The 16575-nt window shown below is 44.2% G+C and overlaps 2 protein-coding genes and 1 long non-coding RNA gene across 3 annotated transcripts; 2 read left to right on the forward strand and 1 right to left on the reverse strand.

The window, feature by feature from the left end:
* The first annotated feature begins 1942 nt into the window (after positions 1–1942).
* LOC309698463 (uncharacterized protein) lies at positions 1943–4540 on the forward strand. Its single transcript, XM_082520912.1, has 4 exons — positions 1943–2448; positions 2590–2841; positions 3410–3499; positions 3672–4540. The coding sequence occupies exons 1-4, from the start codon at positions 2319–2321 to the stop codon at positions 3929–3931; spliced, it is 732 nt and encodes a 243-aa protein (XP_082377038.1). The 5' UTR covers positions 1943–2318; the 3' UTR covers positions 3932–4540.
* A 93-nt stretch (positions 4541–4633) lies between these two features.
* LOC309698464 lies at positions 4634–7120 on the reverse strand. Its single transcript, XR_014274109.1, has 2 exons — positions 5559–7120; positions 4634–4903 (listed from the first exon to the last, which is right to left on the reverse strand). It is a non-coding gene; the product is annotated as an uncharacterized lncRNA (long non-coding RNA).
* Positions 7121–11777: 4657 nt separating this feature from the next.
* On the forward strand, positions 11778–14918 carry LOC309699592 (uncharacterized protein). The gene is made up of 2 exons (XM_082522672.1): positions 11778–12142; positions 13735–14918. Exons 1-2 carry the CDS (start codon positions 12070–12072, stop codon positions 14094–14096), a joined length of 435 nt encoding a protein of 144 aa, XP_082378798.1. The 5' UTR covers positions 11778–12069; the 3' UTR covers positions 14097–14918.
* The last annotated feature ends 1657 nt before the right edge of the window (positions 14919–16575 follow it).

The raw sequence follows: 16575 nt of genomic DNA on the forward strand, positions 1-16575 counted from the left end.
TCGCTCACTCATAAAGAAGAAAGCCGTGTAGCTATCCTGCCTGGTGACGAGTGTGTCGTCACCACAACGCTTCCCCCAAAACTGTTCACTGAACCTCAGCGTGTGCTTGAACTTAGTGCAGCACTTAGTGACCACACGAAGGTACGTCACAGCACTCAGCGGTCAAAGTTGAAACCAGTTGAACTTTGACCCCAGCATGTGCGAGTACTCCTTGCTTGTGGTTCAGTCTTAGAGACAGGATGAGGAACAGGAAGGAGCTCTGAGCAGAGCCAAAGGTCCTCTGCATCGAAAGGAGTCAGCTGAAGACTTTGAGGCATCTGGAGAACAACCCTCCTCCACCTGCTCCATGGAGAGCATGGGACAGGTGGAGGACAGGGGGGTCTGGGACTTCTACACACAGAGGGACGTAGGTATGACTCACATCAATATGACCACATGTGTATTCAAAAATCTGCTGCATGAAGTAAACCTCTTATATCCTGGTGAGCTGCACGGGGTTGCAGCACTGTTGTCAAACACCACGTGCTCTGAAACCACAAGCATGGCCTCGTGGTGGTCATGGCAACAACCTGCTTTGCTCTCCAAATGTCCGCGCGTGAAGTCAGAGTGAAACTGATGTGGTGTTAATGATGTCCTTCAGCTCTCTCTGCTTAGTTTACGTTGGGTGTGGTTGATTCGGGGAGGCAGTAATCCCTGTGGGGTGTCAGGCAGGCCGACCACAGAAATCAGCTGCTCGTCTGCTTTGGTTGGCTAAGCTGGATTTACCTGTGGATGGACAGAAGAGCAGAACTGAAATATGTCTTGATGATATTTCAGCTGTGGTGATGTCATGCTGTACATCAGCGCTCATTAACCTCAGTGTGGTGAAACATATTGTGAGCTGGCTGCTGTGTGCTGCAGGAACAGCTGTATACACTCAAGCAGCTTATTTCCTGTTTTGAAAAGTTCAAACCAAAGTCTGTTTGCTGATGTCAAAGTGGTCGTTTGCTCTGGGATCCATATCACTGCAGGTAAGAACTTTTCAATATCTATTAACCCTTTAAAGCCGGTCGGAGCAGCACGCTCCGTTTTGCGTAACTATTTTTAAATCCCGGTAGCTCTGCAACCACGTAAGCTAGCAATATAATTCTTTTTGCATATGAAACCGGAGGAGTTGTACTTGCATCTGATGCCATCAGCTTGTCCTCGGTCACAGTTTCCTTCCACATATAGCTTTGCAAAAACTGCATAAAAATCACTTGCAGCAACAAAAACATAATATTACAGAAACAGCTTTGCCGATCCGATCAGCTGTTTGTAACACTTCCTACGTCCATCAGTGCGAACTGTCGCATGTCCACCATGACCTGCCCGAAACCGGAAGTGACGTCATTTTGCGGAAATGTAGTCTTTTTTTACCATCGTGGCCTCATGAGCCTATACTGGTGTTTTTAAAAGTTATGTTTGACTTTATGACTTCCTGTGTCGTTTCTGGGATGCTGAGGACTCATATTGCACTGCTGGAAATAGTTTATTTTGATGCACATGCTGTTTTTTTGCAAATTTGCACTATAATATTTATTTTCGTTTTTCCTGCAGTATATAAAAATTGGTGTATTTCAAAAATAAAACTATGAAGACACTCAAAATAAATTTCCTGTGGTGGGAAACTAGTTTGTGCAACTTTTTTGTATTTACAGTTTTGAGGGATAAACCTCTTAAATTTCTCTAACTAGAAATATATGTTAAAAAAACAAAAACGATTTTCAATTTATTTGTAATTTATTGCACTTTTTTGCAATTTATGTAATTACTATGCACCTAATGCAGACATATTATTAAAATCTGGGCTATAATGGTTGTATTGATGTATAGCAACTTGAAATGCTCCAAAAAATGGCTCCACAGCAGGTAAAAATATAATATAAGCTCTGGCAGACTTGGTTCTATGGTAGGTCTTACGGTGTGTTCACACCGAACGCGATGGACGCGAATAGAGCGTCAGGTTTACATGTAAAGTCAATGGAAAGGCGCGATGACGCGCGATTGCGGGTCCCGCGAAAATTCGGAAGCAGATTTGCGTCGCGAAAACGCCAAAACGCGTGAAACGCGCGTCAGTGTAGCGCGTCAGGCGCGTTTGACGCGCGAATAAAACCACGCGCGTGAGTTTTTGTGTTGCACTTTGTGCATACGCGCGTTTCGCGTCTACCGCTCGAGTTGGAAAAATCTGAACTCCAGCGTCAAATCGCGCCGCGACAACCAATCAGGAGCCTGGTGACGTGGCTCTGACCTAGGTCAAAGGGGCAGATCCAGCCAAAGCCCTTCATTCTTCATTCAGTATGGAGGAAAAGCTGATCAGCGCCGTGGCTAACCACCCCGAGCTATATGATGCCAGCTCCTATTTCTACCGAGACAGGAATAAAAAGGACCTAGCTTGGAGACACATAAGTGAGGAGATCGGGCAACCTGGTAAGTTCATTCCTTCTTCTTTTTAATTTTCAGACTGACCCGATGAAGCCGTGCAAAAGCTAGCAAGCGCGCCTACTGTCCCGCGATTTTCCCACTGTTGTACAAATACCTTTCCGCTAACCAGATAATGCGTTTATTCAGAGGACATCTGCAGGAGAAAGTGGAAGAGCCTCAGGGACACATATAATAAGGAGAAGAGGTCAGAGAAGGAGAAGAGGAGTGGGTCTGCAGCAGGATCGGGGAGGAGATGGAAGTTCTTCGCGGTCATGGGGTTTCTGGACCCCTTCCTCACCCCGCGGGAGACCAGCGGAAATATGGTGCGGACCGTGGAGAACTTCTCCCCCGAGGACCAGGGACAGCCCGAAGAGGCAGCAGGGGAGTGTCAGTCAGAAGGTATGTTTACAATTAATTAATGTAGGCAGTTAATTTATGCATGTTGTCATACAGGAATATATTTTGTTTATTAATAAACAGTATAAAGTAGTCCCGCTGTTCATCCGTCACTGCCTCGCCTTTTCGCTGATTTTTTTTATTGCACCGTACAGCTTTCAACGATGCGCATTGCATTCTGCAGCCCAAATGACAAATCTCCTCCGTGTCGTGTCTCCTGCGCTTGCCAAACTTATCATGTTTGGTTTTGATAACCATCACTTCAAATAGAAAAAAACAGCACAAAAACACTCATAACTATGACCCTCATTCGGAAATAGACACCTGCACCGGGAGCAAAAAAGGCGCACGAAAGTGGCGCCGCAGACGGAGAAAAAGCGCGGCATAATACTTTTACGTTTTAAAATCGACAAAGGTTTGCACTTTGAGAATCAACTTGTGAGAACTGTGACTACTGTTCATGTGCTGCAATAAATGGGAGACCACTGTATATAATAATAAGTATATAATAATATAATATTCTCTATGACTATTGTCTTCAACCTGTTAACATTTAATATTGTCTTGATAGAGTCAAGTTATCATGCAGCAGAGTCCTCCCCTGTTGCTTCTCCTGACTCCCCAGTCCCTGGTCCCTCCACTCCTGCTGCTGCACCCACAGGTATGAACATCAAGCACTGACAGCTTTTTACTTGCTTGGATTCCCTTGTGATCACCTTTACTAAATATCTACAACCAATCTGTTCATATCCTGTTTTTTTTTCAATTTTGAAAATGACAATCTAGTAGCAGCCTTCTCATTTCTTTGTGGTGTTTTGTTCTGTTTTTTACAGGCCCACAGAGGAGGAGAGCTCGAAGGCGGTCGAGGGAAGGGTCCCAGGATGGTCCATCGGCGGTGGAGCTGGCTATCCTGGAGTCCCTAAAGAGGCCACGCCCGTCTGCAACAGAGTATTTCCTCCTCGGCCTTGTTCCTGCTCTGGAGAGCATGCCGCCTCAGACACGAGAATTCGTGAAATTCCAAATTCATAAATTAGTTTTTGACAACAGCACAGCTGTGCTAAATTTGGAAACATTGGACCCTAATGATCAGTAGTTTTCTGATGAGGCAGCAGCTCTCCAGGGCAGAAACAATGTTCTTATTCTTCTCCTCCTTCTCCCCTGAGGCTCTTCCACTCCAAGCTGGGTCCTTTTTATTCCTGTCTCTCTGTAAATAGTTAAATTTTATATATTTATGTTGAATCTTTTTATTACTGAATTTATATATTTTATCAAATAAACATTTATAATGACAAATGTCTCTGTTCTACTACACAGCAAATATTGGCACCCGACTTGACACAAGTAGAATTTATTTCATATTATACTAATGACAAAATATACTGATACAGTGGGATGCAAAAGTTTGGGCAACCTTGTTAATAGCCATCATTGTCCTGTACAAATCGTTATTTGTCACAATTTAAATTGTCAGTTAAATACATCATATAGGAGACACACACAGTGATATTTGAGAAGTGAAATGCAGTTCACTGGATTTACAGAAAGTGTGCAATAACTTTACACTAAATAAAGCAGGTGCATATATTGGCAACACATAAAAAGAGAAATAACATAAATATGTAGTGTATATCAATGTGTGTGTCTCCTATATGATATATGTAATTGACATTTTTTACTGTAACCGATTCATACAGGAAAATAATGACTATTAATAAGGTTGCTCAAACTTTTGCATCACACTGGTTATAGGAACATAGTGAAGACAAGTTACTTAAGAGAATAAAGAGAGGTTAGGTTATTTTGGAGTAGAGATCCATTTATTAAGAAAATTTTAAAAAGGAGAAAGTTCCCTTGTAGTTGTGGAACATGGATCCTGAGTTGGGGGGTGCCTTCGTCTGGACGTGCTTCCCATCCAGAGCTCCACAACAGAGGGGGAAGTTCCAGCGCTCCTGGAATCCCTCTGCGATGGACCGCCAGTCTTCAGTTGAAGGCACAGCCGTGAAATCGTCCACTAGACAGTCCCAGATGGCCGTCGCTACCTGGGGGATGATCTGGCTCACCATACCTATGACACCACAGCCATGCTATCATTCAACCACTGATAACAGCATAAATCGAATTAAATTAAATCGGGACTTGATGAGACCATCTGAGTATCACTAGAAATATTATAAACAGTACCAGTTTGCTATCGGTAAACACCGAGAGCATTCACTGTTAGCATAGCACATCCATGTTAGCAGTGTATAAACGATACACTGCTAACATGGATGTGCTATGCCATCAGTAAACGCCGACAGCATTCACTGTTAGCATAGCACATCCATGTTAGCAGTGTATAAACGATAGTTTATACACGCCGACAGCATTCACTGTTATAGCACATCCATGTTAGCAGTGTATACACGATACACTGCTAACATGGATGTGCTATGCCATCAGTAAACGCCGACAGCATTCACTGTTAGCATAGCACATCCATGTTAGCAGTGTATAAACGATAGTTTATACACGCCGACAGCATTCACTGTTATAGCACATCCATGTTAGCAGTGTATACACGATACACTGCTAACATGGATGTGCTATGCCATCAGTAAACACCGACAGCATTCACTGTTAGCATAGCACATCCATGTTAGCAGTGTATAAATGGATGGTTTAGCATATATTAGCACAGGTATCAATAAAGGACTACCGTATTGACCACTTTTACTAACCTCAGGCAGACGGACAGGCGCTCTGCAGGTGGGATTGAGCGCCTGTAATTGGTGTCTAGGCGGGCGATTCTGGGACCGACACGGGAAAGCAGGTCCTCAAACTGGCCGGGTGACAGACGATGATATCGCTGGAATCTGCCGTCATCCAGGCGCAGCTCCTGGAGCAAATGGTGAAACTCACCAAACTGCTCACGCGCCTGGAGGACCTGATGGACCCAGGTACGGCGAGGACGTCTTTTACGCTGCTGCTCTGCTCTCCACAGTACATAGAGAAGGGAGACTCTCTCTTCAAGCGCTAGCTCGATAGCTGCCATCTTGCAAAACCAGGTCTGGCACAACTCCCTCCCACATTCCTCCCACATTTCCGGTTCACGCGCGTCACGCGCGTCAAAATATCATATTTTGACGCGCGATGGATTTTTCTTGGACACGCGTTGAGACGCGAATGTACACGCGTCAAATTAGGGGCGTTTGGGGCGTTTTATTCGCGTCCATCGCGTTCGGTGTGAACACACCGTTAAAGGGTTAAAATGATCCTCAGCAGCAGCCTCAGTTCTGATTTCTTGTAATGAGCTTCGTGTGGAGACTTCTGTGTCTTTGTAAGCTACTTAAAGCTGATGGTAGCGTGGACATAAGACACAATATGTCTCGGTCCTGGGTCGGTGTTTTGAGTTTCTTGTGTCTCTGAGTTTTTGTATTATGATCTTAGTTCTCTTTGTTCACCAGTTTATTCTTTAGTCTGCTGTCTTAGTTTGGCTTTCTTGTATTCTCTTTAGTTTTCTGAGTATTTCGTAGCCGCCCTCTGTGTCTCCCTGTTGTTGTTCTCTGTGTTTCTTAGTTGCTCTGTCTGCCATAGTCAAGTCTGCGTCTGTTACATTTCCTGTTTTACTTTGAAGGTCTGTGTCCTACGTGAATGTACTGAGTTTCGCTTCCTTTGGGTCTCGTTATGTTCAGTTTCTCCCGTCTGTGTCTCATTCCCTCGTTATTTCTTGGTGTATTTGAGCCCTGTGTTTCTCTGTGACAGTGTCGTGATCTCCCTCATGGTGTGTGTGATTCTCCCTGTGGCTCCTGGAGTACATTATAATTAGATTTTCCCACTTTAGTTTTGTGTTGTTAGTGATCTGTTTCCAGAAATGTGCTTTTGAGTTCAACTTCTGTCCCTGTGAGTTCGCGTTTGGGTCCAATTCCTGCACACGGCTGAAACATGACACAATAAAGACGAACGATCCAGTGCATTAGAGAATAAGACCTGCTCATCAGAAGGGAAGATGCTGTGGATGTGACAATGATCCTATCAGGTGACATCAAACCTTATCAGAGTTCTTCAGCTTTTCTTTGTTTCTCATTTGATGTTTGAAATCTTTCCTTTCTAAAGTTCAGTCAATAATCATGTTTTTATCTCATCTTTTGAAAATAATGTAACTTTTTCTCCATATAATGCGTCAGTTTAACTTTGGTTACATACTGCCCCCCCTCCCGTTACTGAGGTCACACATCAGATAACAGGAAAGCAACTATGAGCCAAACTGAAACTGTCGACGTATTTCACACATATCTCACTGTCTCCCAGAATACACTGCTGCTGAAAGTCTTCACTCGTCTGCCTTCACACGCATACGAACCTGAGTAAATCCTCAGGGTTGAGTATGATGTCGGCTCTTTGCAGCTATTTTATTTCCAAGTGTTTATGGGAATTTCTCACCGTTCTTCCAGAAGCATCTGTGAGGTCAGATGTCAGAAGAGAAGGCTCCTCTCTAATTCATCCCAAAGGTTCTGTCTGGTTGAGTTCAGGACTCTGTGCAGGCCGGTCAAGTTGTTCCACTCCAAGAAATGATGACGAAACGTTTCTCCCACTGCAGACGTTACATCCAGATGAACAGTGCTGACTTTGTGGGATCTCCTTACCTGACTGAGCCACAGGACCCGAACTGAATTCATTCTTGTAATTCCATTTCAGTTCAGTTTTACTGACACAATGCCAAATCACACCAGCAGCTGCCTCAAAGTGTAAGAGAACAACAACGATACAGAGAAAACCACAACACATACTGAGTGAAAAGGGTGACAGAAGAAGAAACACAGCCCCCAGCAGCATAGAAATATTGCAGCATTACATTTTGGATCAGCTGAAGGCTTTCAGGGAGTTTTTAGGACTTCCTGATAATAATGAATTACAGTCGTCCAGCCTGGAAGTAATAAATGCATGAACTAGTTTTTCAGCGTCACTCTGAGACAGGATTGTTGATTGTCATTTATGCTTAGAAACATCTACTCATATATGCTTAGAGTTTTATAATCAATGTCATGATGGTAGAAGTTTGATCCTTAGGAGTCTGCAAAGACTGTGTGCCTTCCAGAGTGTTCTGGCATTCACTCCCACATCCTGGGAGCTTGGGAGAGGTGGTCCCTGCTCTTATTGCTTCATGGTAGGAGAAACATCTGTATCTGTTTTAGTCTCAGTGCCTTTTGTTTAGATGAACTGCTGGACTTCCAGACCAGCAGGTTTAGGGAAGTCTTTATGGGGCCACACTCTGACCCCACACACAAATCTGTTATTTTGGTGATCTGCACAAGTTTACAAAACCACTGTTATAACTGAGTTTTCTCTGCCATACCTCTGCTGTGGTTGTGACATGAAGCCAGCACGACCGTCCTTTCCCAAAGTAGTCGGGAGTCGATCCCAATGAGACTTTATACCGAGTCACAAATTCCAGCAAAAGATAAAATATTAGCGACTTATAAATCCAGATGTCAGATCACAGCTGTTTAATAATGGTTAATACTCTTAATTTCACAAATCTTTGGTATAATTCTTTTATCGCGACGAGTCATTGTTTTACTGATTGCACTTCCTCCTGAGATCAGTGCGCTCTACACGTTTCCTGTTTTGGACACTAATTCACTATTTTAAACTTTCTGAGTCATACTGACTCGGTGTTCATAACGACAGCTGTCTTTCACACATGTGTGTATTTCTGAAACATGTGTTGCATCAACCATGTAATGTTGGACAATAAGTCCTTTATTTGCCACCAAATGATAAATGATGAAGACAACAGGAACCATCGGCCTTCATTAACCACAAAGTGTGAAAATATATCTCGATGATCGCTGCGTGGAGGAGGATCAGCCCCATATGTGTGAGCAGCTGCAGTTTGTCTGTTCACAGGTGTGAGTCCGGATCAGGATCAGGTGAGTATTAGTGGCTCTAAGTTGTTAGGCTAGCTGCTCTGAAGTGGGAAATAGAATAGAATAGAATAGAATAGAATTCAACTTTATTGTCATTGCACATGCACAGGTACAGGGCAACGAAATGCAGTTTGCATCCATCCAGAAGTGCTTTAGTGATATAGATATATTACAATATATATTAGCAATAATATAGATATGTGAGTATATTACAGAAATGGGTCTATTATGGTATGTTATAATGTACACGGTATGAAGTATGTTGTGAATATTCTATAACTATAAGTATGTACAGGCTGTAGTGAGTACAAGCTATGTACAGGATATGAACAGGATATAAATATGAAAAACTATACAGAATATGAAATAAATAACTTTACAGAATCTGGGATATACAGCTATACAGAAATGGGAACTATGCAGGTTGTAAACAGTTGTAGGATTAAAGATTATCGAATGTACAGAATGATTATTTACACAGAGCTATACAGTAGTGCAGTTAAGATAAGTGAGGGTGTAGATAGTTTCTACAGAGGCTATATAAAGTGCTAGTGGTTGTGAGTGGTGGTTCAGTCCATGTTATTATTGTGTTTGAGGGTACAGTTGTCCATTGTGGGTGTGTGTATGTTCAGTCCATGAGTTTAACGTGGGTCAGATGTCAGGAGGCAGAGTTCAGGAGTCTGACAGCTGTGGGGAAGAAGCTGTTCCGGTACCTGGTGGTCTTAGTCCGGAGGCTCCTGTGGCGCCTCCCAGAGGGCAGGAGGGTGAAGAGTCCATGTGATGGGTGACTGGGGTCTTTGATGATTTTCCCAGCCCTTTTCAGACACCGCTTCCTGTAGATGTCTTTTATGGCAGGAAGTGGTGCTCCGGCGATGCGCTGGGCAGTTTTCACGACCCTCTGCAACGCCTTCCGGTCCGAGGCAGAGCAGTTCCCGTACCAGACTGTTATACAGTTGGTCAGGATGCTCTCGATGGTGCAGCGATAGAAGTTCACCAGGATGTCTGAGGACAGGTGGTTCTTCCTCAGAGTCCTCAAGAAGAAGAGGCGCCGGTGAGCCTTCTTGACCAGCTTGGAGCAGTTGGTCGTCCAGGTGAGATCCTCGGAGATGTGGACTCCCAGGAACTTGAAGCTGCTCACACGCTCCACAGCCGTCCCCTTAATGTGGATGGGTGGATGTGGGTCAGCATTCCTCCTGTAGTCCACGATGAGCTCCTTGGTCTTCTCGGTGTTAAGCAGCAGGTTGTTTGTGTCGCACCACTCAGCCAGACGATCCACCTCCTCCCTGTAGGCGGCCTCATCGTTGTCACTGATGAGGCCAATCACCGTGGTGTCATCTGCAAACTTAATGATGGTGTTGGAACCATCAGCAGGTCTGCAGTCGTGGGTGAAGAGGGAGTAGAGGAAAGGGCTCATCACACAGCCTTGTGGTACACCGGTGTTCATTGTGATGGTAGATGAGCAGTGGTTATCCAGCCGGACATGTTGGGGGCGGTTGGTCAGGAAGTCCAGTAACCATTGCAGATGAGGGAACTGATGCCCAGGTCTGTCAGTTTCCTAACACATGTTAGCCCCTCCTCCTTAGGAGTGTTTATGCAGACTCTCCGGTTGCTGGCCCTCTGTCCCTGTGGAGTGGAATTTATACTCGTCGGGGATCGAACCCGTAGTTTTTACGTCCCTTAAATCAGTCAGTTCTGTAAGTGACATGACTTCTACCTCACTGAGCATGGCGCTTCTCAGTGCCCGCTCATCAACCAATGAAACGTTCTTGTTGAACGATTTTATTCTTTCCAAATTTTTTACTTTTAACTGAAACTTGGCAGCGCGATGGCGACTTTTCATCCCTCGTCGAACTTTGCCCGGGCGGATACTCCTAGCCAGCCTTGGACGTCCGGTCGGGGAGGAGGTCTCGCTGTGGTGGATCGAAGTCGGATCCATTGTTGCCCATTAATGGTGAAAAAATGTTCGTCGTTTGAACTACAGCCAGTTAAAATTGTGTTACTGTAGTGTGTCGTCCACATGAACCAAAAGGTCAGTTCTTAAAGGAGTTCAGTGACTTTTTGTTTCCACCCTGAAGCTGTCCGGACTGGTTATAACCTGCACGTTGATGATGACTCCGGCCTCTTTGCCAGTGGTTTTCTTAGCGTCATGGACTCTTTTTACACAGCATGTGTTTGGCCCCACACATACCAAAGCACACACACTGGACCTCGTTTTTTCTTTAGGCTGAACCACTGACTTCATTAGTTCTGAGGACATTTTTATCTCGGACCATCATTCTGTTATTTTTAAACCGTCCTTCCATCCGTCTCCTGTTCGACATCTACTTAATTCTCGCATTTTAAATTCCTCTACTGCTGCTAAATTTTCGGATGTTTTACATTTGGTGTTGCCTGTCTCTGACGAGGTTGATTTATTAACAGATCTTTTAAATAATCATTGTCTTTCTATTTTAGAAAGTATTTGTCCTTTTAAACCATCCGACCCATCCTTCAAATTCGGGGAAATGAAGGACACATTTGTCGGCTGCATTCGGAGGAGTCTACGAATTTGGACAGCCTTCGGCGCGTCGCTGTGACGTAATCGGTCTACAAATGCGGCCTCAGGAGGATGCAGCCCATGAATTTGGTTTTTGTGGCTCCCAGACTCTGGAGCTCTTCCACTGAATGTGAGATCTGTAGACTCTGGCAGTTCTGTTAAAAACTGTTAAAAACCCATCTTTTTAAACTTGCCTTTGGTTGATGTTGTTTTATGTTCTAGCTTCTGTGAAGCACTTTGTGATTTTATCTTGAAAGGTGTATATAATAAAATGTTACTTATTTTACTTTGCTCCTCCCCTCACCCCAACCAGTCTCAGCAGAACCAGACTCAGCAGATGGCCCCGCCCCTCCCTGAGCCTGGTTCTGATGGAGGTTTCTTCCTGTTCAATGGGAGTTTTTCCTTCCCACTTTTCTTCCTTTCAGCGTAGATCATCTGTGTCACAGCTGACTGAAGATTTCAACCACAAACATTCTGAGAAGTAAGATCTCAGAATAAATGCACAGTGGAAAATATAAGCACATTGTGAAATGTCATATTGTACGTTTGACCACACTGACTCTAAACTATTAACAGCTGATCTAATGTTGGAAAGCACCTTTCACCTTCCAGCCCAACCTACAGAGTTTACCGGCAGTGACGTGTTCACACAGTGACGTGAAGGCAGATGAGTTGTTATGACCATAAAAAGACATTTAGACTTTGTGGCTTCTTGTGTGAGGACACAGCAGAGTATTTAAAGCTCAGAGCGATGCAGCGAGCGGTCATTTCTAGTCTCGGTGCTTCATGTGCTTCTGTGCCAGGATGAGGGTGAAAGTCTTCAGCTGCCTGTTAGTCTTCATTCTGGGCTGCAGTGCAGGTAAGGAGCTGTTCATACTTTTACAAGCCACACACACACACACACGTAAACGTTGGCAGTTGTCACATAACTTCATTCATAAAGGCTCACCATTTCTTTGACACCTGTATGGTGTAAATTATAATTAGATATTTGAATTTTGGTCCCTTGGAGCTTCACAAACCTCCCATGGATGAAGCCTGAAAGCGTATCTATCCTTTGTGATGATTATGAATTGAAAAACACAGAATATAGACCGAGGGTTTCTGACAGCGCACTAGTGTTTAATGTCGTTCTGTGGTTTCTGCATATTGTCCATCATGTTGCAGATATTGAATGATATGTTGGATTGGTGCAGCTGCAGGGTGGACTGTACTACGAAGGATATTCAACAACTAAACCTAAAGCCCACCTCAGACGGATGTCAGTTTGCAACTTTGCCTGTTAAGTTGGGCTGTGTTTCAGTCCTCACACCACACATGCAGAACTGAAATGGTCAGGGTTGACTGCATTTTTAAAGAAAATATTGTTTAATTTTCAGGATTGATGGACACAGCATGTTTGGGCACTTCTGTCAGAATAGAAAAGAAAATCATTTGAGAAAGTGTGAAGGTGAGAGGCCAGTAGAGAGGCTCGGAGACGCTTTCAGACTGCCTCCAAGAGATTCTGACAGGCGACCCGGGAGGGGGGGACGGTGCTCTACCAGCACTGTTTACAGTGCGGTGGGAGTGCTGCTGACTGCGACTGGGGATATTGTCAGGTGGTGTAAGGAATCCTTAATCCCACGGACACGTCTTCTGTAGAGGAAGCAGAGTTTGGGGACGAGGACGGCTCCTGGCAGGGCCTCTGGCTGGATGAGATTCATCCTGATTCCTGAAGGCTCTGGATGTGGTGGGGTCGCTTGGCTGGCATGTGTGGAGATCAGGGGCAGTGCCTTTGGATTGGCAGACCAGGGTGATGGTTCCCATCTTTAAGAAAGTGTGCTCCAACTATAGGGAGATCACACTCCTCAGCTTTCCTGGGGAAGTCTATGCTGAGGTGCCAGAAAGGAAAGTACTACATCCTTATTCTCACTTATGGTCACGAGCTGTGGGGTAGTGACCAAAAGAACAAGATCGCAGATACGAGCAGCGGAAATGAGCTTCCTCCAGAGTGTGGCTGGCCTCTGCCTTAGAGATAGGGTGAGGAGTAGAGCTGCTGCTCCTCCACATTAAAAGGAGCCCATTCGGGCATCTGACAAGGATGCCTCGTGGGCGCCTCCTGGGTGAGGTGTTGTCCAACTGGGAGGAGGCCCTGGGGCAGACCCGGATACGCTGGAGAGACCATGTCTCTCGGCTGGCCTTAGTGTTTTCCTGGGAAAGCAGGTGGCTGAGGAGAGGGAGGCCTGGGCTTCTCTGCTTGGCGACCCGGCCTAAGCAGAAAAAACGGACGGATCACCGTTGAGTCCATTCATAATCAGGTTGCTTCATAATTTAAGATTTTAAAAAATTCAGTTTTGAGAGCAAAATGAATGTTGTCCTTGCTTAAACATCACCAGGTAAACAGGACTTTCCTATTGAATTATTGCTACAAATTCCATCTGTAATAATTTAATGTCATGCTGTGTCTCACAGGAATAATCCAGAGAGTGATCCAACAGAAGGAGTCCATCGCTCTGCCCTGTCCTGGCTCAGTGGAGGGTAAAGTGACGTGGAGCAGAGAGAGCGAAGGACGGAGGGTTGACCTGCTTGTAGTTGATGGTGACAGAGACATCAGACTCGTTCCTGACCCACACAAACGCTTCAGCTCATTGGCAGATAAATCGCTCTACGTTTTCAAGGCCACTCGCTCAGAGACTGGAAAGTACTTCTGTAACAATGAGCTGGCTGCAGAGCTGACGGTGACACCATCAGGTGGCAAAGAGAGAGGAGTGAGCAACAACTCGACAGAAGTGAAGGAAACTGTCTCCATCGGTCAGACGTTCAGTCAAATATAACTTTACAGCCTCACATCCATATATTTAAGACTTTTATGAATGTATATTTGAAAGTATCCTGTGTTTCTGTTAATATTATATGTGTTGCTGCAGCAAAAACAATATTTAACATTCCCTCTGAGACTGTAAGCATTAAGAACGCTCTGATGGGAACGTCACTTCACTTTTGTTGGATTTTTGGAGTTTAAAACTGAACAAAACATTTGTGTTTTACAGATTTTGAGGATCAGATAAATCCTTTTATTAAACAATAATGTCAGTCTGTGATTAATGTTTCATACAGCGCTGTGTAGCTCTCACTCACACACTGCATCCCCAAATCAGCGCTCCACCCTGAGAGTCCGATGCTCAGATAAATATGATAAATGTTTTCAGCTCACAGCTCACAGCAGGTAGAAAACCACCATAGATATACTTTGAACATCACACAGGCCTCCCTATTGGATAGTTCCATCCTGCAGTAACCAATCATCTGTATCAGCTGCACAACAAGGTTTTAATGCCACATGACCGCCGGAGGGCGCCAAAGTAAAACCGTCGAGTGGTTAATGTGTCAACAATGTGTCATCGTGTGACTCAGCAGTAATTTCCCTCAAAATAACAACAAATGCAGTTTGAATAATTTTATATTTTAACTCTTGTGTGGTGTTCGTATTTTTGTTACTCAGCCAGTGTTCATGAGTCTGGTGGACCCGCCAGAGGTTTGGCTTTCCAAACTAACACTATCAAACAATTTTGTGTTAAATTACTCAACAGATGTTTACTTCATCCCAATAACAAGACATATGAACAGCAAACACGGTTATTTCTTCCCTTTGCCTTTGTTAGATCGCATTTATGAATTAATGTGCTTCTCGTTTCTTTTTTTTTAATATATAAAATGTTATAAAAAAATAAAATCAGTTATAATCAAGTGGAGTGAGTGGAAAGACAACACATTTACACATGAAGCAACGTGTTTCACAACTAGATGGGATCAGCTGCTCATCAATGGGGACATTAGGCCCAGGGTTGTGAAACAGGGGAGGTGGTGCACACACTTATCACACACTGTTCTGATGGCAGCCAGCTTGTCTCTCTGCCGTCGAGCTGGTCTGTCGTCTCGGTTAAAAACAGATAATCCTGGAAATTTTGTGGAAGTTTTCCAGAGACACTGATGCACGGAAAAGTTCTGCATCCCACGGGGATTCTGTGGATTCCTGGACCTGAAAACTCCTGCGAGGATAAGAACCCCAAAGTAGGCCTGTAGATGAATTTGGTCCATCTGCTTCCACTACTCTCCAAAAACACACCTTCCTTCTAAATTACTGAAATCCAGAATAATTTTCTGGATGGAATCTGGGATGAAAAGCTCAAATGAAAACTTGATGTCCTGCACATGACCGTGTTGGCCCTGGTTGCACCCTTATCACGTTTGCAGCTCTGCAGGGTGGCTCATTTCTTGGGCAAGAAGACCGTTCAATTTCACCAGTTATTGACATCCATATTTCTTCACTTGCTGTCTGGTGGGCTTGTTCTGGTCCTGGAGCTGGCTGCAGATGGGGTACTCGTCTTCGTTTTGTTACTAAATGGTGCTCAACCTCATCCTCTTCTTCAAAGTCACTGTCAGACTGAAAATTCAGAAATGTGATCCTCATATTCTGAAACCTCTTCTTCTACAACTTCATCAGAAGCTCCTCTCTCTTCGAAAATCAATTGCAAGGCCCTCGCAGAAGATAATCTTTGGCCATCTTGATCAGTTGTGATAAAGAACCACACTGGCAAAGTTTTATTTATAGTATTATGCCCCTAATTTGCAGGAGGGACAGGGTATGAGAAAATAAGATTTGGATCCCTCAAGAGAGAGTATAAATGTGCAGGAATGTCAGAGCACACGTGTTGATAGCTGAATTTTCAATAATGTTGCAACTTTGTGCGGGAGGGGAAGAAAACACTATCAGCAGCACCAGAAAGGAGGAGGACAGAGTGTGGGAACACAGGACCTGCACTCTCAACACTTTTACTAGACCTGGGTCCAGTGGACCCCAACACCTATGTAATGTAAATGCGTGGGGGGAGGTACAGTATGAGGTCATTGAAAATGTTTGTGGATTTATGTCCCTCACAGAAAATAAGCCAAAGATAATTTTTTTTTATTAATCCTTTATTTATCCAGGTAAAAAATCTCATTGAGATTAAAAATCTCATTTCCAAGAGAGACCTAATAATAAACTGTAGACGTTTTCTCCCGACAGGGACAAAAGGCTGCACAGCTGTTGTCACAGCTTCAGTTCTTCTCTCGCTTGCTAACTCTCACAGTCGCTGGAGAGACAAAAGACTCTTCCCCCACTCTGTCTTTGTGTGAATGCTTCCCTCCAACTTCCTGAGATGCCGTCTGTTAACAGCAGGAATGTGTGAGACTGAGGCTAAAACCTTGTGGCACCAAAGCATCATACAATAAGATAATGTGAATAATACAGAAATAGAAGAAATTCTTCTA

The sequence above is a fragment of the Aulonocara stuartgranti genome (genome assembly GCF_965226115.1).
Source record: "Aulonocara stuartgranti genome assembly, chromosome: 22".
In the NCBI taxonomy this organism is placed as follows: Eukaryota; Metazoa; Chordata; class Actinopteri; order Cichliformes; family Cichlidae; genus Aulonocara; species Aulonocara stuartgranti.

Excerpts from the sequence above, each read along its gene's own strand:
- LOC309698463 (XM_082520912.1), top strand. The coding sequence starts at position 2,319 with ATGGAGGAAAAGCTGATCAGCGCCGTGGCTAACCACCCCGAGCTATAT. Across the intron at positions 2,449-2,589 it reads TGAGGAGATCGGGCAACCTG|AGGACATCTGCAGGAGAAAG; the intron begins GTAAGTTCATTC and ends GCGTTTATTCAG. Across the intron at positions 2,842-3,409 it reads AGGGGAGTGTCAGTCAGAAG|AGTCAAGTTATCATGCAGCA; the intron begins GTATGTTTACAA and ends TTGTCTTGATAG.
- LOC309699592 (XM_082522672.1), top strand. The coding sequence starts at position 12,070 with ATGTGCTTCTGTGCCAGGATGAGGGTGAAAGTCTTCAGCTGCCTGTTA. Across the intron at positions 12,143-13,734 it reads CATTCTGGGCTGCAGTGCAG|GAATAATCCAGAGAGTGATC; the intron begins GTAAGGAGCTGT and ends TGTGTCTCACAG.